Below are 22704 nucleotides of genomic sequence, written 5' to 3'. Positions count from 1 at the left end.
GGCCCCACATTACAAGAATGATGTGGAAAAATTGGAAACAGTACTCCAGATGAAGCCTCACCAATGTCGAATAAGAGGGGAATGATCACATCCCTTGATCTGCTGGCAATGCCTCTACTCATACAATCAACATGCCGTTAGCCTTCTTGGCAACAAGGGCACACTGGCGACTTATATCCAGCATCTCATCCACTGTAACCCCTAGGTCCTTTTCTGCAAAACTGCTGCCTAGCCATTCGGTCCCTAGTCTATAGCACAGCATGGGATTCTTCTGTCCTAAGTGCAGGATTCTGCACTTGTCCTTGTTGAACCTCCTCAGATTTCTTTTGGCCCAATCCTCTAATTTGTCTAGGTCCCTCTATACCCTATCCCTACCCTCCAGTGTATCCTTTGGTCTTCATTCCCCCTTCTTTAAACACCAGTTTAATAAGGGCACTGGGCACAGACTGAAGGGTGCAAAGTTGATAGTTCCATCTTGTCTGCTCTCCCTTTCAGTGATGCTAGTCTGACAAGACCATACAGTCCCACGATATGGAGACTTACAAATATTTTGAATAGTTTTCTCTTACCTGATGACGATACACTGGTTCTGAGATCCTGTTGCCAGATGACCCAGCATGGCCTGGTATGCTCTGTCAGCAACAGCAAAGATGTGGGGGGGTAGGGTACCCTTCTCATGGTTCTGATATTTCTCTGATACCTGGGAGCAGGGGGAGAATTCAATTAAAGTGAAATACCAGAACAGTTAGGGGACAGAGGGTAAATTCTCCCCTCTTCACTTCGGCTAGCCACTGAGACAAGGGAGGGAGAAAAGCCTCCTACAAAAGCCCAACTAGGCACATTCCTTATAGGTAACAATATAATTTCACAGGGAAGTAATGTGATTCAAACATCAAGAGCAAAGGGTGCACTTGTGCACAACTCTGTTCCCTTGTCTGGCCCGCCCCCCAGAAGGGCCACCTGCATCTCCCCACCACATCCCAGGATGAGACACCACACACTCATGCTACTCACACAATACACTGGAATGAGGGGACACTTACTGGTTTCTCGTAGAGCGGAAGACTCTGGAACGGGTTCATCGCAATCAGAATGTCCCCAATATATGTCTGATGTAAAAGGAAAATTCCCACCAACCAGGTAAGCAAACATTGCACAGTGCCTCATGGACTCCTTGCACTACACTACTAAGGAGTGGCGAGGAAACCATGTCCCATGGGGGTCTCCCTCCCCAACTTCCCCAGTGTCTCACAGGGTCTCCCGCCCAACATATCTCCAGCGTCCCCCTGGGTCTCCCTCCACCACCAGATACAGTACTTAATTTGTAACGAAAGTACCACCCCAGGGTTCAAGCATTTTTTTTTATTTGCATAACTGAGGCTGCAATCATAGGGGTGCTGGGGCTCAGCCCTAGCAGCACAAATTAAGCACTGCCCACACGCTCCTGGTTTCTCAATCCAGCCCCCCCTTCAGTGTCCCGTGGGGGTCACCTACTCCCCCATCCCTGGTCTTCCGCCTCAGCCCTCCCACACACACACACACACACACACACACACACACACACAATGTCCCGAGGGGTCTCCTGCCCCCCCTCCTCCCGCTGTCCCTCAGCCGTCCCTTGCGCACTTCCAGCGCCCGCTCCCCACCTCCACCTGGTGTCCCGCGGGGGTCGCTTCTCCCACCCTCCAGTCATTTCCCAGCGAGGGGAGACCCCGAGGGCAGACCCCCTCGGCCCCGGCTCCCCCACAGCACGGCCACGGCCACGGCCCCGGCTCCCCCCTCACATAGACCCGCTGCTGCAGGAAGCGGCCGCTCAGATTCTGCAGCAACCTCGCCTCGTCCAGCTCCTCCAGGGCAGCCAGGTCTTCGGTCCCGCCGCAGACCAGCGGCCCCGGCTCCCCGGGAGACACCATCCCAGCAAGGCTTGGCTCCGAGCCCGACCCGGCACAGAGAACCATCAACCGCAAGCGACCTTCCGCCCAGGAGCCTTCCAGACTCGCCCCCACTCAGCTTCTCCGTCGGCTCCTCCCTTTCTGGCTCCCAGCCCCGCCCTGGGTCGGGCAGTCACTCCTCAGCCCACTCCCCTTGGGCGCGCTCTTCCTCCTTCCCTACAGCCAAGCTCTGCTTGACAACATGGTTTTCTCACTAAAAAAGTCTCTAGGAGCCTACAGACTCCAGCTTGTATTTTCCACTCCATGCATCCAATGAAGTGGGTTTTAGCCCAGGAAAGCTTATGCCCAAATAAATCTGTTAGTCTCTAAGGTGTCACAAGGACTCCTCATTTTTGCCTGAGGAGTGACTCCCTACCACCAGGCCACAGGCAGGGCCACTGCAACCATTTAGGCGACCTAGGATTTGGGAGGGCTGCATTTTCTTCGGCAGCAACCGGATCTTCAGCCGTCCTGGTCGCCACTGGCATTTAGGCGGAGGGAGCTGGGGCAGGGGAGCATGGGGAGGGCTGCCTGCAGCAAGTAAGGGGGGGGCGGGTGGCACACAGGGGAACTCCCCCCCCCGAGCCAGGGCCGATGCAACCGTTTAGGCGACCTAGGCGGTTGCCTAGGGCACTAGGATTTGGGGGGGGTGCCGTTTTCTTCAGCAGCGACCACGACGGCCGGATCTTCGGCCGCCCTGGTCGCCACCAGCATTTAGGCAGAGAGAGCTGGGCCAGGGGAGCCGGGGGAGGGCTGCCTGCAGCAGGTGAGAGGTGGGGGCAGCACGCAGGGGAACTCCCTGCCCCAGCTCACCCCTGCCCCACCTCCTCCCTGAGCATATGGTGGCTGCTTCACTTCTCCTGCCTCCCAGGCTTGCGGTGCCTAAGCTGATTGGCGCCGCAAGCCTGGGAGGCGGGAGAAGTGAAGCAGCTATGGCGTGCTCGTGAGCAGAGCAGGGGTGAGCTGGGGCCGCGGTGTGCCTCAGGGGAGAGGGTGGGGAGCTGCCACAAGGGGGGACAACTCAGGGCGGAGCGGGAGAGCTGCTGGGGGGGGCGCTTCAGGGCGGAGGGGAGAGCTGCCGTGGGGGAGGGGGTGCCTCAGGGCAGGGGATTGGGGGGGGAGAGCGCAAGGTGGAAGTTTTGCCTAGGGCGCGACACATCCTTGCACCGTCCCTGCCCCCAGCTCACCCCTGCCCCGCCTCCTCCCAGAGCATGCCATGGCCACTTCACTTCTCCCGGCTCCCAGGCTTGCAGCGCCTAAACTGATTGGCACCGCAAGCCTGGGAGGCGGGAGAAGTGAAGCAGTGATGGCGTGCTTGGGGAGGAGGCGGAGCAGGGGTGAGCTGGAGCGCGGGAGGGTGCCTCAGGGCAGAGGGTGGAGGGTGGGGAACTGCTGGATGGGGAGCGCCTCAGGGCGGAGGGAGGAGCTGCCACGGGGGGGCACCTCAGGGCGGGGGCTCGGGGATGGGGGTGGGCGCAAGGTGGAAGTTTCGCCTAGGGCGCGAAACATCCTTGCAGCAGCCCTGGCCACAGGGTAGTGAAGTCTGGGGTCCAGCTCTAACCACAACTTTCAAATAATGGGGCTGAACCCCTAGAGAATCCCCACTACAGCCAGCGGCGGCTCCAGGCACCAGCGCTCCAAGTGAGTGCCTGGGGTGGCAAGACCCAGGGGGTGCCCTACCGGTCCCTGCAAGGGCGGCAGTCAGGCAGCCTTCAGCGTCTTGCTGCGGGAGGTCCACTGGTCCCACGGATTCGTCGGCAATTTGATAGCAGGTATGCTGAATCCGCGTGGGACTGGCGGACCTCCCACAGGCATGCCGGCGAATCCGCAGGACTGGGGACGTCCCACAGGCATATCACCAGAGGCAGCCTGCCTGCCATGCTTGGGCAGGAAAAAAGCTAGAGATGCCCCAGACTATAGCCACTCTACCCTCATAGGAGGGATCCCAGCATATGGCATAACCAGGGCAATTCCCTTTGTTCATAAAGATACAGAGAAGTTAAGCAACTCATGGAGCTACCTGAGCCAATGATCTCCAGACACAGCACCACTAGTGGAGCTGCAGGTAAAACTAGTTTACAAAAAATCTCTCTACCCTTGACAGATAGGTCACCATCTGCCTTGAAAGTATATTTTATATTTTTTCATGAGCCATCCTCACAGAGAAAGGATGGCTTTGAGTCTACACTCACACAAGGAAACACAAAACACCTTATGCCAGAGGCCGGGATGGCTCTACGTATTTTGCTGCCCCAAACACGGCAGGCAGGCGGATTTTGGCGGCGCACCTGGGGGAGGTCTGCTGGTAACGTGGATTTGGCGGAATGCCTGCAGGAGGTCCACCAGTCCCGCACCTTCGGCGTCCCTGCCACTGAATTACCACAGAAGCCGTGGGACTGGCAGACCTCCCGCAGGCATGCCACCGAAGGCAGCCTGACTGCTGCTCTCACGGCGACCAGCAGGCCGCATCCCCACCGCTTGAAGCCTGTAGTGAGCCGGTGTGGCCCCCCTCCGCCCCAGAGGAGGAAGAGCCCAGCCAAGGCTAGAGTGGGCGGAACTAGGGAGCTCTGAGCCTGACCCCCAAAGGGTCAGGCGGCTACCCGAAACTATAAAGGCCGGCCCTCAGAGCTCAGAAGGGCTCCAGCCGCCGGAAAGAGCAGATGCCCCTAGGGGAGCTTGAGACTGGGAAGCTCCTGCGGCCCGAGGCAGCCACCCAGACTGGCCAGAGCTACCCCGCGCCCGCTACCCGGAGGAGCTGCTGGAGCTAACCCGCACCCACTACCCAGAGGAGCTGCCGGAGCTACCCCGCGCCCGCTACCCAGATGAGCTGCCGGAGCTACCCTGCGCCCACTACCCGGAGGAGCCACCAGATCTACTCCGCACCTGCAACCTGGAGGAGCCACCGGAGCTACCCTAGGCCAGTTACCCGGAGGAGTTGCCGGACCTGCCACCCAGCCCCAGCCACGATGAACCCATGCTCCCTGGACCCCGCCAAGGCTGACGTCAGGACCCAGGTAGGGCCCGAGGGGGAGTACGGAAGTAGCCCGGGGGCAGCCGACCTCAGTCTGGCTGCAGCACTACCAGAGCCTTTGTCAGTGTGTTGTGGCCAGGATCCCCCACTGACTAAGCAGCGGATCATCAGCCGCTGCTAGGGCCCCGGGCTGGGACGCAGTGGAGTGGGAGGGCTTGCGTCCCCCCTGCCACCCCATTCCTGGGTGGCAGACTCCCCCTCCCCTCTGCCTGAGGAGGCCGGAGCCTGTTACTGTTGCTCAGCCCTGCCTATGGGCCTGAGCACTCCTGCCTCAGTGGTTGCTGCCCTGCCCTGACCTAGGGCCGGGGCTCATAACTGTTGTTATTGCCCAACCCTCCGCGAGGGCCTGAGCCTCCTGACCCAGTGGGTGTTGCCCTGCCAGAGCTGGGGCCAGACGTAACCCCCGTGCCGCCGGCTACCGCAAGGGCTACCGCGGGAGAGCCCCGGCTGAACTGTTTCTTCGGACCCATCAGTGTGTAGTGAGCCGGCGTGGCTCCCCTCCGTGCCGGAGAGGGTCAAGCCCCAGCGAACTCGTATACACGTGGTACCAGAAGTGGGGATCTGATCCCTTGACCCCTGTGAGAAGGGGTCGGAGGGGGAGATCTACCCCCCCCCAAAGAACCATGGAGATGGAGCGTTTGTTTAAGCTGCTGACGGAGAGTCAGGAGCAGCAGCAGGCTGCCCAGCTACAGCAGCAGCAGCAGGCGGCAGCTGCCCAACTCCAACAGCAGCAACAGCGAGACGCCACCCAACTCCAGCAGCAGCAGCAGCTCATTCAGCAGCTTGGAGCCCAGCTGCAACAGCTGGTGACAGCGTTACCGCACACTGTAGAACTGCCACCAGGGGATGGAGTTGGGGCACCACGCCCTGCCGTCCTAGTGCGACTAACCAAGATGTGCCCTGACGATGACCCTGAGGCATTCCTGGTAACATTTGAACGGGTGGCACTGGTTGCTGGGTGGCCCCAGAACCAATGGGCCACCCTTTTGGCCCCGTATCTAACCGGGACGGCCCAGACGGCATACCGGGGAACTGGCGACAGAAGAGGCAAGGGATTATAGCCGAGTCAAGGCCGCAATCTTGGATGCCTTAGATGTCAGCCCTGAGACTTTTCGGCAATGGTTCCAGAGCCAGACGTATCCTTTGGGCACCCAACCTCGGCTAGTGGCACAAGCCCTGAAGGAGGCGTGTAGACGATGGCTACAGCCAGAAATGAGGACGGCAGAGGAGGTCACGGAACAAGTCGTCCTGGAACAGTTTGTGCACACCCTACCGGCCTGAGCATGGGCCTGGGTGCTCTGCTATCGGCCGGCGACATTGGCCGCGGCCGTCTCGCTGATGGAAGACTTTCTCGCGGCCGAAATGCCCATGGGGCCCACCTTCCGACCTCAAAACCCCGGGCCCAAAAGCTCGAACTTGGACCGAAAAGGAGACGCCCCGACCGGGCCCCGGAGCCTTGGCCGTGGACAGGACGTCCGCCCGGGGTCTCAGTTGAGACGTCTGGATCCTGCCCCCCGGCCCAGACCAGCGGCCCCCGTGTCGGGGGCCACGAGGGTCCACCAGAGTCCCCCTAGGTGTCCGAGGGGAGCTCCCTCCCAGGGCGGTCGCCCTGAACTCGAACCCTGTTTTCGTTGTGGAAAGTCCGGACACTTGCAGCGGGACTGCACAGAAATGGACTGCAGTTTTGGGCAGGTCTGTGCAGGGGATACCAGGACTCGGCTACCACAGGCTCCCAAGCTCACGGTTCCAGTAGTTGTCAGGGACCATGCCACCCAGGCATTGATCAACTCTGGCTGCGGCCAGACGCTCATCCGCCAGACTCTGGGACCCCAGGAAGATTCCCGCCTGGGAACGATTCACCTGCAATGCATCCATGGGGACGTCCAGCCTTACCCTAGTGCTTGGGTCCTGTTGACAGTAGCTGGCGTCACCCGACGAATAGTCGTCAGCCTAGCCCCTCGACTGGCGTACCCGGTGATCCTGGGGCGGGACTGGCCCGCCTTTGAGGAGGTCCTCCGGTCGACCCAGGCACTGGAGGGAGAGCGCCAGGAGGCCCGACCGGAAGAGGGATGCGGAACCCCGCGAACTGAACCCGAGACCGAAGAAACCGACAATCCCCTGCTGGATCCCGTGGTAAACCCCCTTCTCCATACTGATTTTTGCCGTGATCAGAGAGCTGACCCTACCCTTAGCCGGGCCTATGAACAGCTCACAGCAGTCGATGGGACAATCATTGACCCCCCTGCACAACCCAGTGGCCCCACTTCGAACTATGCCAGGACCATCTTTACCGGATCGACCGTGACTTCCGCACAAAGGAACCACAAACACAGCTGCTGGTACCGCGGTGTCACCGGCGGAGTGTGATGAAGCTGGCACATGACATCCTGGCTGCTGGGCATCTGGGCCATGAGAAGACCCTCGCCCGGATCTTGACATGGTTCTTCTGGCCCGGTATTCACCAGGAGGTGAGGAACTATTGTAGCTCCTGCCCAGAGTGCCGGTTAGCTGCTCCCCAGCGAGTGCCCAAGGCACCCCTGGTTCTCATGCCTATAATCAAGATACTTTTTGAACAAGTGGCCATGGACCTGGTGGGCCCATTCCCAAAAAGCGCTGCCGGGTTCCAGGATGTCCTGGTCATCGCTGACTACGCCACCCATTTCCCCGAGGCCATCCCATTGCGGAGCACCACCACCCGGACCATCGCCGGGGAACTGGTGAAGGTCTTTGCTCGGGTGGGCCTGCCCTGAGAAATCCTAACCGCTCAAGGCACCAATTTCACCTCCAGGTTGTTACAGCAGGTCTGCAAGCTCCTGGGGATAAAGCAATTACGCACCTCTATCTATCACCTGCAAACAGACGGTCTGGTGGAATGGTTCAACCGGACCCTCAAGAAGATGTTGCGGAAGTTCCCCTTGGAGGAGCTACGCCAGTGGGACCAGTTGCTCCCTCCCCTGCTGCTAGCCATCCATGATGTACCCTAGTCATCAACCAAGTTTTCCCCATTTGAGCTATTGTATGGACGCCGTCCACGGGGCCTGTTGGACTTATCCTGAAGTATGTCCTCCAGCTGCAGGAATACTTTGCTCAGGCTGGGGCCTTGGCTAGTGAAAACTTAAATGCTGCTCAGGACAGGCAGGAACAGACTTATAACCAGGAAGCGCAGGTGCGTGACTTTGAACCCAGGGACCGGGTTCTGCTCCTCCTGCCCTCGAGTGAGTCGAAGCTACTGGCCTATTGGCAGGGACCCTACGAGGTAGCTCGGAAGATTGGACCCATCACTTACGAGATCCACCAACCCGACCAGCGTAAGAAGACCCAGCAGTACCACATAAATCTGTTGAAGCCATGGCGAGACTGGGAGGACCTACTGATTAACCCTTACCCGTCAGAGCCGGAGCTGGGTCCCCACGTGCCCCAGACAGAGGACCTCGCTGCTCCCCTGCTCAGCGACGCCCTGACGAAAGAGCAGCGCAAGCAGGCCAAATGTCTCCTGCAGGCTTTCCAGGGAACCTTCATGGCCGTACTTGGATACATGATCTTGGTCTATTACTCTATCCAGACCGAGCCGGGGAAGGTAATCTGGGAAACGACCAGGCCACTGCCGTACCGGATGCGCCAAGAGGTGGAGGAAGAGGTTCAGGCCATGCTGGCCTTAGGAGTCATCGAGCCATCTCAGAGTAAGTGGCGTAGACTGGTGGTCTTGGTACCCAAGCCCGATGGCACCCGCCGCTTTTGTATAGACTTCAGGCAGGTGAATGCCATCTCACAGTTTGACGCCTACCCTATGCCCCGTGTGGACGAGCTGCTGGGCCGCCTCGGGGAGGCCCAGTTCATCACCACCCTCGACCTCAGTAAAGGGTATTGGCAGATTCCACTCGATGATACCTCTAAGGAAAAGATGGCATTCGCCACTCCGATGGGACTCTATCAGTTTACGCGAATGCCTTTCAGCCTCCATGGGGCCCCGGCGATGTTCCAGCAGGTAATGGATCACCTACTGCTGCCCCATCGAGACTATGCAGCTGTTTATCTGGACGATGTCGTGGTCTATAGCCACAATTGGGAAGACCACCTGGAACGGATAGCAGCAGTGCCGCGGTCCCTGCGACAGGTGGGACTGACGGCCAACCCAAAAAAATGCCGCATCGGATGGCAGGAGACCACGTATCTAGGATATGCTATCGGGGGAGGACGAGTGAAGCCCCTCGGGAAAATGCAAGCCCTGGCAGCCTGCCCAACGCTTACCACAAAATGCCACGTCCGACAGTTCCTGGGGCTTGTAGGGTACTATCGGCGGTTCATCCCCCAGTTTGCCTCCATCACAGCGCCCTTAACAGGACTGTTGACAAAGAATAGCCTCCGGTAGATACGGTGGTCCCCAGAATGTGAAGATGCCTTCCGGACACTCCAGACATGCCTATGCCAAAAGACGGTCCTATACAGCCCGGATTTCCACCGGAGGTTCATCCTCCAGACGGATGCCTCAGAGATGGGGCTGGGGGCCATCCTGTCCCAAGAAGTTGATGGAGAGGACCACCCGGTTCTATACGTCAGCTGTAAATTATTTCCCTGGGAGAAGAACTACGCCGTGGTTGAGAAAGAAGCACTGGCTATAAAGTGGGCCTGTGATGCTCTACGTTACTACCTCCTTGGGGCCCCCTTCACGCTAGTCACGGACCATGCCCCCCTCCGATGGTTGATGAAAATGAAAAATAATGACCGACTCTTGCGACGAGCGGGAGCCAGACTTGGGGGGGCGGGTAGTGAGCCGGCGTGGCCCCCCTGAGCCCCAGAGGAGGAAGAGCCCAGCCGGAGGCCAGAGTGGGTGGAGCTAGGGAGTTCTGACCCCACCCCCCAAAGGGTCAGGCGGCGACCCAGAACTATAAAGGCCGGCCCTCAGAGCTCAGAAGGGCTCTAGCTGCTGGAGAGAGCAGATGCCCTTAAGGGAGCTCAAGACTGGGAAGTTCCTGTGGCCCAAGGCAGCCGCCCAGACTGGCCAGAGCTACCCCGCGCCCACTACCCGGAGGAGCTGCCGGAGCTACCTCGCGCCCACTACCCGGAGGAGCTGCTGGAGCTACCCTGTGCCAGTTACCCAGAGGAGCTGCCAGAGCTACCTCGTGCCTGCTACCTGGAGGAGCCGCTGGAGCTACCCTGGGTGTTACCCGGAGGAGTTGCCGAACCTGCCACCCAGCCCTGGCAGTGATGAACCCATGCTCCTGGACCCCACCGAGGCCGACGTCAGGATCTAGGTAGGGCCCGAGAGGAGGTATGTAAGTAGCCCGGGGGCAGCCAACCCCAGTCTGGCTGCAGCATTACCGGAGCCTATGTCAGTGTGTTGCGGCCAGGATCCCCACTGACTAAGCAGCTGCTGCTAGGGCCCTGGGCTGGGACGCAGTGGAGTGGGCGGGCCTGCATCCCCCCCGCCACCATTCCTGGGTGGCAGACTCCCTCTCCCCTCTGCCTGAGGAGGCCGAAGCCTGTTACTGTTGTTCAGCCCTGCCTACGGGCCTGAGCACTCCTGCCTCAGTGGTTGCTGCCCCGCCCTGACCTAGGGCCGGGGCTCATAACTGTTGTTATGGCCCAACCCTCCCCGAGGGCCTGAGCCTCCTGACCCAGTGGGTGTTGCCCTGCCAGAGCTGGGGCCAGACGTAACCCCCATGAAGCCGTCTACCACAAGGGCTACCGAGGGAGAGCCCCGGCCGGACTGTTTCCTCGGACCCATTGGTGTGTAGTGAGTCGGTGTGGCTCCCCTCCGCGCCGGAGAAGGTCGAGCCCTGGCGAACTCGTGTACACTGCCCCAAGCACATGCTTGGTGCACTGGTGCCTGGAGCCGTCCCTGGCCAGAGTACAAAAATGTTAATTTCTACATGTGCAAGACATAATCATAGAAGATTTGGGTTGGAAGAGACTGCAGGAGGTCATCTAGTCCAATCCCCTGCTCAAAGCAGGACCAATTTAGTTGGGGATTGGTCCTGCTTTGAGCAGGGGATTGGACTAGATGAACTTCTGAGGTCCCTTCGAACCCTGATATTCTATGATTCAACACCAACTAAATCATCCCAGCCAGGGCTTTATCAAGCCAGACCTTAGAAACCTGTAAGGAAGGAGATTCCGCCACCTCCCTAAGTAACCCATTCCAGTGCTTCATCACCCTTCCAGTGAAAAAGTTTTTCCTAATATCTAATCTATTTTGGATGTTTTTCTACATTTTCATATATATTGTATTATGTGTTGTAATTGAAATCAGTATATATTATTCTTGATTACAAGTACTTGCACTGTGAAAGATAAACAAAATAAATAGTATTTTTCAATTCACCTCATACAAGTACTGTAGTGCAATCTCTGTGTGGTGAAAGTGCAATTTACAAATGTAGAGTTTTTTGTTTGTTACATAATCACTCAAAACCAAAACAATGTAAAACTTCAGCACCTACAATTCCAGTCAGCTTTGAGCAGGGGGATGACCTCTGAGGTCCCTTCCAACCCTGATATTCTATGATTTAATACATTTCAATTGGTGTTCTATTGTTTAACAGGGCGATTAAAACTGATTGACAGCTCTATAAATATTACTGCCCTCTTCCAGTCTGTGGATGCATTTATGCCAGGATCAGGGGCAGCTCTGTTTTTTGCCACCCCAAGCACGGCAGTCAGGCGGTCTTTGGCAGCACGCCTGCAGGTGGTCCGCTGGTCCCACAGACTTGGTAGCATTTCTGCAGGTGATCTGCCAGGCCTGTGCTTTCGGTGTGCCCATCGCCGAATTACCACCAAACCCGTGGGACTGGCGGACCTCCCGCAGGCATGCTGCCGAAGACTGCCTGACTGTCACCCTCACAGTGACCAGCATGCTGCCCCCCACGACTTGCTGCCCCAGGTACACGCTTGCTGTGCTGGTGCCTGGAGCCGCCCCTGGCCAGTATGGAAATGCTTACACCTGTATAGCTTATCCTAAACTAATTGTTTCAATTGTACTTTCCAGGCGATGCCATCCATCGTCCTCTTGGGCCACTCTTCCACTTTATTCGATCTCTCTCTCTTATGCCTACATGATTTCTTATATATTGCACTTCTTCCCCCTGCTTTTTCCCCCAGCGACTCTCTCGCACCTCCTTTCCCGCCCTCGGCTTGCTAACCATCCTATTCACCGACTGCTACTCTTCGTCCGACCCTGCGCCTCTCAAGAGGATGGGTCCTTCCTAGCCTTTCTGTGGCACGAAGGGCCAGAGAGACCAAATACTGCAAGTGACAAACCACAGGGGCTCGGTCCCCTTACCGCAAAATAGGTCCGCAGACCCGCCCCAAGGTCTCCTCTCGCCACAGACCGGCCCCCGCCCTCGCCTCCCCTGTTGCCTCACACCCCGCCCCCGTTATCTCCGCCCTCAGCTCCGTTTGCCACCCGCCCCTCTCCGGCTTGGACCCCCAAGTCATCCCCGGCCCGGCGCTCGCGAGCCCGAGCCGAGGGCTAGCGGGAAGCTCCAGTCAGCCAGACCGGCTCGCGGGCCGCTGGCCGCTGCGCTCTCTCCCCCGGCATGCTGGGGGCGGGGCAAGGTGGAGGGGCTCGGCCCGCCGAGGCCCCGCCCCCTGGGCTCGCGCGGCAGCGACCGTTTGAATGCTGGGCGGGGCGGCCTGGTTGGGAGAAGCGTTGCTGACAGAGGTCCAGCGAGCGCAGGTAATGGGGCGCCGGGGTTCCCACCTGGAGCCGCGCCCTGCTGAGGGCGATGTAATCTGTCCCCTCGCTGTGCGAGAGTCTGTGTGGGCCGGGAGTGGGTGCGCGCCCCCGCTGTACGGGAGCAGGGGGCGGCAGGGCCGTGCGCTGTCCCGTTGTACGTGGAGGCACGGCTGTGCTCCCCGCATTGTGGGTGTGGGTGTGGGGGAGGGAGCCAGAGTCATGCGCTGTCCTGTGGGGTGGGGGGCAGAGCCTTTGTTCTAATGTATTGTGTGTGGAGGGGCAGGAGGACCATGTGCTCGGCTGTTGTACTTTGTTGTGGGGGCAGAGGGAGATCTGTAGGGGGGAGGACTGGCAGAAATGACTATAGGCGTTTATCCACAATCATAGTCATGGGGCCACAGTGAGAAGGATTGACTCTGTGATCCAGTCCTCCTGCTCCAATTGCTCTTTCATTATTTATCCACAGTGGAACAGCTTCAACTGGAGAGATGGAGGGAGCCCCACATCAGAGTATCCCATAAGTCAGTGGTTAGAGGATTCTCCTGAGAGGTGGGAGATGCCCTTTTCAAATCTTTTATCTCTTTCTGGTAACTGGGGCTCCCACATCTCAGGTGAGTGCTCTAACCACTAGGCAAAAAGTTATAAGGGCACTATCACCACGTCCTACTCCTGGATTTGAAAGTACCTACCTGATCCAAAGGGTGACTGAGCACACTTACTTGATTGCCCACCTACGTTGTGTGCAGGGCCCAAACACTCATCTTCCCTCACTCTGGGGCTCTCACTGGGTGGGAGATACCCATCTAGATGCCTAGAATGAGGTAGCAGTGTGCATGCTGAGAGGGCAAAACTTTTATCTCTAAAATGTAAGTGCCCACCAAGTTTGCCAGGAGTCTTGTGGATTTCCGTGGAGCCAAAACTGGGATGTACGTGCCTCATTATCCTTGTGGATCTGTACCCTAATCACTACTTGTGCCTCCCATCATGCTGTAAGAGTCTAATATCAAGATGACAAAAAACATGGTTAAATGGAGTATGGCTCTATTATTTCAGAGAAATGTTCACATTTATCTTACTGCATGCGGATGGAAAGGATTGCCCCTGGCTACAGCTGCTACCTGCACATGCAGCATCAGCCAGAGGTCTCTCCAGCCTTCTAAATTATGATTATTTTTCACAAATGGCAGTCATATTCCCTCAGATCTTGATATCATTCTTGCTATTGCTTACACTTGCTTCCCCTACTCTGATCCCTTCCCTGCATAGCAGCAGTATTGAGGGAGACCCTGTGAGGCTTGTGCGGAGGATTGGTACTGCGCCCCTATACATTTCTGTTCTATATCCAGCCCAACTTTTTATCCTTTCTCCCTAACATCCCAAACTTCCATCTCTGTAATATCTCATATTCCTCTCTAAGGTGTCATCTTTCTCCATCATATCCTCTCTCTGCCTCTTCATTTTCAACTTAGAATCATAGAATATCAGGGTTGGAAGGGACCTCAGGATGTCATCTAGTCCAACACCCTGCTCAAAGCAGGACCAATTCCCAACTAAATAATCCCAGCTAGGGCTTTGTCAAGCCTGACATTAAAAACCTCTAAAAAAGGAGATTCCACCACCTCCCTAAGTAACCCATTCCAGTGTTTCACCACCCTCCCAGTGAAAAAGTTTTTCCTAATATCCAACCTAAACCTTCCTCACTGCAACTTGAGACCATTACTCCTTGTTCTGTCATCTGCTACCACTGAGAACAGTCTAGATCCATCCTCTTTGGAACCTCCTTTCAGATAGTTGAAAGCAGTTATCAAATCCCCCCTCATTCTTCTCTTCTGCAGACTAAATAATCCCAGTTCCCTCCGCCTCTCCTCATAAATCATGTGCTCCAGCCCCCTAATCATTTTTGTTGTCCTCTGCTAGACTTTTTACAATTTTTCCACATCCTTCTAGTAGTGTGGGGCTCAAAACTGGACACAGTACTCCAGATAAGACCTCTCCAATGTCAAATAGAGGGGAAAGATCACGCCCCTCGATCTGCTGGCAATGCCCTTACTTATACAGCCCAAAATGCCGTTAGCCTTCTTGGCAATAATGGCACACTAGCGACTCATATCCAGTTTCTTGTCCACTGTAACCCCTAAGTCCTCATCTGTGGAGCTGCTGCCTAGCCGTTTGGTCCCTAGTCTGCAGCAGTGCATGGGATTCTTCGGTCCTAAATGCAAGACTCTGCACTTGTCTTTGTTGAACCTCAACAGATTTCTTTTGGCCCAATTCTCTAATTTGTCTAGGTCCCTCTGTATCCTATCCCTACCCTCCAGCATATCTACCACTTGTCCCAGTTAGGTGTCATCTGCAAACTTGCTGAGAGTGCAGTCCACACCATCCTCCAGATCATTAATGAAAATATTGAACAAAAGCAGCCCCAGGACTGACCCTTGGGGCACTCTGCTTGATACTGGCTGCCAACTAGACATGGAGCCATTGATCACTACCCATTGAGCCCGATGATCTAGCCAGCTTTTTATCTACCTTATAGTCCATTCGTCCAACTTCTTTAACTTGCAGGCAAGAATACTGTAGGAGACAGTATCAAAAGCTTTGCTAAAGTCAAGGAATAACACGTCCACTGCTTTCCGCTCATCCACAGGCCCAGTTATCTCCTCATAGAAGGCAATTAGGTTAGTCAGGCATGACTTGCCCTTAGTCAGCATGGATTCACTGTTCTTGATCACTTTCCTCTCCTCTAAGTGCTTCAGAATTGATTCCTTGAGGACCTGCTCCAGGAACTGAGGTCAGGCTGACTGGCCTATACTTCCTCGGATCCTATTCCTCCCTTTTTTAAAGATGGGCAGTACATTAGTCTGTTTCAAGTCATCCAGGACCTCCCCTGATTGCCATGAGTTTTCAAAGATAATGGCCAATGGCTCTGCAATCACATTTGCCAACTCCTTTAGTACTCTCGGCTGCAGCGCATCTGGCCCTATGGATTAGTGCTCATCCAGCTTTTCTAAATAGTCCTGAACCCCTTTTTTCCACAGAGGGCTGGTCACCTCTTCCCCATGCTGTGCTGCCCAGTGCAGCAGTCTGGGAGCTGACCTTGTTTGTGAAGACAGAGGCAAAAAAAGCATTGAGTACATTAGCTTTTTCCACATCCTCTGACACTAGGTTGCCTCCCTCATTCTGTAAGGGGCCCACACTTTCCTTGACTTTCTTGTTGTTGCTAGCATAAGAAGGGTTTCTTCATGTTGTTACTCTTAACATCCCTTGCTAGCTGCAACTCTAAGTATGATTTGGCCTTCCTGATTTCACTCCTGCATGCCTGAGCAATATTTTTATAGTCCTCCCTGGTCATTTGTCCAAGCTTCCATTTCTTGTAAGCTTCTTTTTTGTGTCTAAGATCAGCAAAGATTTCACTGTTAAGTCAGGCTTGTCACCTGCCATATTTACTATTCTTTCTACACATTGGGATGGTTTGTTCCTGCAACCTCAATAAGGATTCTTTAAAATACAGCCAGCCCTCCTGGACTCCTTTCCCCCTCATGTTATTCTCCCAGGGGATCCTGCCCATCAGTTCCCTGAGGGAGTCAATCTGCTTTTCTTAAGTCCAGGGTCCGTATTCTGCTGCTCTCCTTTCTTCCTTGTGTCAGGATCCTGAACTCGACCATCTCATGGTCACTGCTTCCCAGGTTCCCATCCACTTTTGCTCCCCTACTAATTCTTCCCAGTTTGTGAGCAGCAGGTCAAGAAGAGCTCTGACCCTAGTTGGTTCCTCAAGCACTTGCACCAGAAGATTGTCCCCTACACTTTAAGAAAACTTCCTGGATTGTCTGTGCACCACTATATTGCTATCCCAGCAGATATCAAGGTGATTAAAGTCTCCAATGAGAACCAGGGCCTGCAAGCTAGTAACTTCTGTTAGTTGCCGGAAGAAAGCCTCGTCCACCACATCCCCCTGGTCTGGTGGTCTGTTCAGACTCCCACAACGACATCACCCTTGTTGCTCACACTTCTAAACTTAATCCACAAAAAGAACAAGAGTACTTGTGGCACCTTTATTTTGAGCATAAGCTTTCATGGGCTACAGCCTGCTTTGTCGGATAAATAGAATGGAACATATAGTGAGGAGAGAGAGATACACATACAGAGAACATGAAAAGGTGGGATTTGTCTTACCAACTCTAAAAGGCTAATTAATAGACAAAAATCTTTTGTAGTTATAATCAAGATAGCCCAGCTTGACAAAGCCCAGGCAGGGGTGATTTATTTGTGGTTGGTCCTGCTTTGAGCAGGAGGTTGGAATAGATGACCTCCTGAGGTCTCTTCCAACACTAACCATCTATGATTCTATATATTTTGGTTTTACTAGAACTTTTTTGATGCAGTCCCACATGATATTCTCATAAGCAAGCTAGGGACAAGCAGTGTCTAGATGAAATTACTGTAAGATAGGTGTACAGCTGGCTGAAGATTTCACTCAAAGAGTGGGTATCAATGGTTTGTCATCAAACTGGAGGGTGTATCTAGTGGGATCCCACAGGGGTCAGTCTTGGGCCCAGTACTCATCAATATTTTCATTAATGACTTGTATAAGGAAATGGAGAACATGCTTATAAAATTTGCAAATGACACTGTGACATGTCTCCAGAGTACAGCCTGGGAATGTGGGACCGCTGTGCTGCCTTAACTCTTGAGCCTGGGCTCTCTCACAATGCTATGCCAGTGACAAGCAGCAAACTCCTCCAGGTGCTGTGATCACTCATGCATCGGCATATGGAGACCTACAGCCAGCTAAATTGCATGAATGCTGTCTAAGACACTCCTGAATTATACAAAGAGAGGCACTAGCAAATCCAGGGCTTTGGAGCTGTGCTCCAGCTCTGCTTCAGCACCAGGCAAAAACCTGCAGCTCCAGTGCTCTGGAGCTGCTCCACGCTCCAGCTCCAGAGCCCTGAAAATAACCCCAGCCTTGCTCCTCAGAAATATACCATCTTACACTGCTGAAGACTCCCTTGGACAGTGTGAGCTTATTAATTAGTTTGCACTTCCCTACCCTTTGTTGGACTGGCAACAACCCTTGTTAACCTGAGCTGAGATTCTCTAAGAACTTCAACCAGAAACACACTGTTTTAGGTAAAATATAAAACAGATTTATTAACTATACAAAGATAGATTTACTGTTTATAAGTAGTAGGCATAGAGATCAAAGTTGGTTACATAAGAAATAAGAATAAAATCACAGTCTAAATTCTACAGATTAAGCAAGCAGTTTCTCCTCCCACTGGATGTTTCAGGCAGTTAGTTGACCGTTCTTATTACAAAGGCAGAGTTTCCTTCTCAGCCTGGTACCAATCTCTCCAGTTCAGTCTTTGTCTTCCAAATCATCTTCCAGGTGTTAAGATGGGGTAGGAGAGAAGCCCTGTGGTGATGCCATTGACCCTTATTTATACTTTCTCTCCAGCTGATAGAAAGATCCTTGCTGTGACGGTGTTAGATAGCCCCTGCTCAGTACATGCTGTTACTGAGTAATCTCTGGAAGAGTGGATTCTTCTTGATGGGCCATCAACGCCTGTCTGGCCAGTATGTGTTGCTCCTTTGTGGCCACTGACGGCTAGCTGGGGGCTAGCAAAACTTCATCATAATTTCAGATACAATGGTAAAATACATAATTCAACAGAATAGTAATGTTCAACAGATTCATAATCATATCACAGTGATGAATATGGGGGTGCCAGGATGCTATTGTTGAGGTACAGAGTGTCACAGACACCAAGCTGGGGAAGGGATTGTAAGTAGTTTGGAGGACAGAATTAGCATTCAAAATGACCTTGACAGGTTGGAGAATTGGTCTGAATTCAACAAGACAAAAATCAGTAAAAACAAGTGCTAAGTACCTCACTTAAGAAACACAACTACAAAATTGGCTATTTGATTTTTTCTAAGTGGCAGTACTGCTGAACAGGATCTGAGGGTGTCAAACCTTAGTCCCAGATTTGGACCTTAGCGTCCAAAATATGGGGGTTAGCATGAAAACCTCCAAGCTTAGTTACCAGCTTGGACCTGGTACTTGCTGCCACCACCCAAAAAATTAGAGTGTTTTGGGGCACTCTGGTCCCCCTGAAAAACCTTCCCTGGGGACCCCAAGACCCAAATCCCTTGAGTCTCACAACAAAGGGAAATAATCCTTTTTCCCTTCCCCCCCTCCAGGTGCTCCTGGAGAGATACACAGACACAAGCTCTGTGAATCCAAACAGAGTGACTCCCCCTCTCCGTTCCCAGTCCTGGAAACAAAAGCACTTTCCTCTTCACCCAGAGGGAATGCAAAATCAGGCTAGCAAATCCAACACACACAGACCTCCCCCTGATTTCTTCCTCCCACCAATTCCCTGGTGAGTACAGACTCAATTTCCCTGAAATTTCCCAGAAAAGAAAACTCCAACAGGTCTTAAAAGAAAGCTTTATGTAAAAAAGAAAAAATACATACAAATGGTCTCTCTGTATTAAGGTGACAAAATACAGGGTCAATTGCTTAAAAGAATATTGAATAAACAGCCTTATTCAAAAAGAATACAAATCAAAGCACTCCAGCACTTATATTCATGCAAATACCAAAGAAAAGAAACCATATAACTTACTATCTGATCTCTTTGTCCTTACACTTAGAAACAGAAGATTAGAAAACAGAAATTACTTCTCCAAAGCTCAGAGAAAGCAGGCAGATAGACAAAAGACTCAGACACAAACTTTCCTCCACCCAGAGTTGAAAAAAATCCGGTTTCCTGATTGGTCCTCTGGTCAGGTGCTTCAGGTGAAAGAGACATTAACCCTTAGCTATCTGTTTATGACAGAGGGTCATAGGGGAGGGTGTGAATTTGCAGAACATTCATCTCTGGGCTTCATTATTTTCACCTCTTTACCTCTGTTTTCACCACAAATTGAATATAGTAACTCGCCACTTAAACTTGTCCCAGTTAACATTGTTTCATTGTTATGTTGCTGATCTATTAGGGAACAAGCTCTGTTAAAGTTGTGCAATGCTTCCTTATAACATTGTTTTGGCCGCTGCCGGCTTTGTCCACTGTTTGGAGGATTCTCTAGAAGAGCAACCCCTTCTTGTGGGGTTTAGAACTGGGGGCGGGGGAGTGTATGTGTGCTGGCAGCACCACCCCATCAGCTCCCCTAAATTCCCTGTAAGGTATGTGGCTCGGCAGTTGCCAAGCAGCAGTTCAACTGGCCCTCTCCCCATTGCCATGCTGTTCCTGACCTGCCCTCTGCCTTGGACCTACTCCTGGGAGTTTCCTGCTTGTTGGGGGAGAGGAGAGGGGGGCTGATATCTGGATGTCCCCCTGCTCCATACTCCCTCACCACAAAGCGGAGGAGGGGGACAGGGCTCAGGGACAGAAAGGAGGGATCTTGCTGGAAGCTGTTGCTTCCTGTCTGAACTGGCTGATCTGCTTAAAAGGGCAACTTACTTGAAGTGGCGTCAGTGTACTTAGGGCTTGTCTACATCACAAAGTTGCAGCGCTGGTGAGGGGGTTACAGCGCTGCAACTTAGGAGGTGTACACATCTGCAGGGCATCACCAGCGCTGCAACTCCCTGTTTGCAGCGCTGGCCGTACTCCCATTTTGTCTCGGGTGTAGAGGATCCAGCGCTGGTGATCCAGCGCTGGTAATCAAGTGTAGACACTTACCAGCGCTTTTCTTGACCTCCGTGGAATAAGCAGGTATCCCAGCATACCTGAGGAAGCCTCTGGTAATCAAGCAGGTCTCCTTCCCCGGTTTGCTCTCGCGTTCCCCGAAGCCCCGTGCAAGCAGGTCTCCTTCCCTGCGGTTTGCTCTCGTGTTCCCCGAACCCCGAGCAAGCAGGTCTCCTTCCCTGCGGTTTGCTCTCGCGTTCCCCGAACCCCCGAGCAAGCAGGTCTCCTTCCCTGCGGTTTGCAGGGGGGTTCGGGGAACGCGAGAGCAAACCGCGGCGAAGCTGGTCTCCTTCCCTGGTTTGCTCTCGCGTTCCCCGAACCCCCGAGCAAGCAGGTCTCCTTCCCTGCGGTTTGCTCTCGCGTTCCCCGAACCCCCGAGCAAGCAGGTCTCCTTCCCTGCGGTTTGCTGGGGGGTTCGGGGAACGCGAGAGCAAACCGCGGCGAAGCTGGTCTCCTTCCCCGGTTTGCTCTCGCGTTCCCCGAACCCCCCTTGAAGCCGCCCAACAGCGCTGCAGTGTGGCCACATCTAACACCACTTGCAGCGCTGGTTGCTGTAAGTGTATAGGGCCAGCGCTGCAGAGTGGCCACAGCTGTACTAATACAGCTGTAACAACCAGCGCTGCAAAATTGTAGATGTAGACATACCCTCAAAGGGGCAATGCACATTTCTCTCTCACTCATGCACGCACCCCCCCAGCACTTTGGAAAGTCAGCACGTGTGAAGCTGTGCATGTGCTGTCAGGAGGAGGGAGTGATGCACTCCAGATGGATAGCCTGAACTCATCATGCTCAGTTTTTGCAGGGAAGTGCATCTATTGTGTTTCCTCCCTCCTGCCTCAGTCCATGCTGCCTTGTAGAATGTGAGGCAATGGCTACACTGGCACTTTACAGCGCTGCAACTTTCGCGCTCAGGGGTGTGAAAAAACACCCCCTTGAGCGCTGCAAGATACAGCGCTGTAAAGCCTCAATGTAATCAGTGCTGCAGCGCTGGGAGCGCGGCTCCCAGCGCTGCAAGCTACACCCGTAAGGGATGTGGTTTACGTGCAGAGCTGGGAGAGCTCTCTCCCAGCACTGGCGCTCCGACTACACTCACACTTCAAAGCGCTGCCGCGGCAGCGCTTTGAATTTTCAAGTGTAGCCATACCCTGAGGCTACATTAACAACAGTGTATTAACCCATGAGGGCTCAGCTGAGTGCTAGTTCATTTAGCAGCAAGGCATTCCCTGGGAAATATTCCACCCTCTTACTCCACCACCTCAACCAAGCTTCATAATCATTCATTGTTGTGTACAATATTAAACTGTTTATTTAAAATTGTGTAAAACTTATACTGTATATGTACATAATGTCTTTTGTTTGGTGAAAAACATTTCCCTGGAACCTAACCTCCCTTCCATTTACATCAATTATTATAGGGAAATTATGAGAAATGATGTTAAGTGAATCCAAAGTTGCATTTTTCAGGAACATAACTACAACATTGAGTGAGAGTTACTGTGAGAGTTACTGTATGAGTCAACAATGTGATGCAGTTGCAAAAAAGGCTAATCCTTCTGGAGATATTAACAAGAGTGTCATGTGTAAGACACAGGAGGTACTTTTTTCACTTTACTCAGCACTGCCAAGGCCTCAGCTGCAGTACTGTGTCCAGTTTCCGATGTCGCATTTTAGGAAAGATGTGGACAAATTTGAGAGAATTCGGAGGAGAACAAGAAAAATGATAAAAGGTTTAGAAAACCCAATCTGAGGAAAGGGTATAAAAAAACTGGAGATGTTTAGTTCTGAGACAAGAAGACTGAGGAGGGAATCCAATAACAGCCTTCAAATATGTAAAGGTCTGTTAGAGAACAACTGATCACAGGCCTCTTTATATCTGTCCACTGAAGGTAGGAAAAGAAGCAATGGGTTTAATCGGCAGCAAAGGAGATTTAGGTTAGTGTCACGGAGTGTGGGGGAGTCCGGTCCTGCACCTCTCTTCCTGGGACTCACAGTGACTCTCAGCCAGCCAGTAAAACAGACGGTTTATTGGACAGTAGGAACGCAGGTTACAGCAGAGCTTGCAGGCACAGTCAGGACCCCTCAATCGAGCCCTTCTGGAGTTTCAGGGTGCTTGAATCCCAGCTTAGGATACCCTGAATTCCACCCACACAGCCCCAAAACGAAACTGAAACTAACCCCCTCCTGCCGGCCCCTTCCTTTGTCTAGCTTCCCAGGCAAAAGTGTTGACCTCCCACCCCCCTTGCCTAGCTCAGGTTACAGGCTCAGGTATAGTCCATCCCCTAAAGTCCTCCTCTGCTCTCTCATCCCCCATGCAGACAGCCTCTACTCTATCACAGTTAGATATTAGGAAAAGCTTTCTAATGATAAGGGTAGTTA

At 53.6% G+C, this 22704-nt stretch overlaps 2 protein-coding genes across 9 annotated transcripts in view; one reads left to right on the top strand and one right to left on the bottom strand.

Annotated features, from left to right (window-relative positions):
• Positions 1-2010, bottom strand: part of LOC127046482 (unconventional myosin-VIIa-like) — a 128895-nt gene extending 126885 nt beyond the window's left edge. For 3 of the 4 annotated variants that reach the window (XM_050943555.1, XM_050943556.1, XM_050943558.1), the window contains exons 1-3: positions 1785-2010; positions 1044-1109; positions 570-700 (exon numbers count right to left, since the gene is read on the bottom strand). In XM_050943555.1, the coding sequence (XP_050799512.1) occupies positions 570-700; positions 1044-1109; positions 1785-1958 (371 nt within the window). In that variant the 5' untranslated portion in view covers positions 1959-2010. Of the gene's footprint in view, positions 1-569; positions 701-1043; positions 1110-1784 lie in introns of those variants that run through there. The other variant, XM_050943557.1, reaches the window with a different exon arrangement.
• A 10539-nt stretch (positions 2011-12549) lies between these two features.
• Positions 12550-22704, top strand: part of ARHGEF39 (Rho guanine nucleotide exchange factor 39) — a 96644-nt gene continuing 86489 nt past the window's right edge. For all 5 annotated transcript variants that reach the window (XR_007773110.1, XR_007773111.1, XM_050943645.1 and 2 more), the window contains exon 1: positions 12550-12637. Coding sequence is in view for 3 of the 5 variants with exons in the window: in XM_050943645.1 (XP_050799602.1) it covers positions 12578-12637 (60 nt within the window). In the remaining 2 variants the exon portion in view is untranslated. The remainder of the gene's footprint in view (positions 12638-22704) is intronic.

This window comes from Gopherus flavomarginatus, chromosome 3 (assembly GCF_025201925.1).
Source record: "Gopherus flavomarginatus isolate rGopFla2 chromosome 3, rGopFla2.mat.asm, whole genome shotgun sequence".
NCBI classification, from domain to species: domain Eukaryota; kingdom Metazoa; phylum Chordata; order Testudines; family Testudinidae; genus Gopherus; species Gopherus flavomarginatus.
This window is presented reverse-complemented; position numbering and strand designations above follow the sequence as displayed.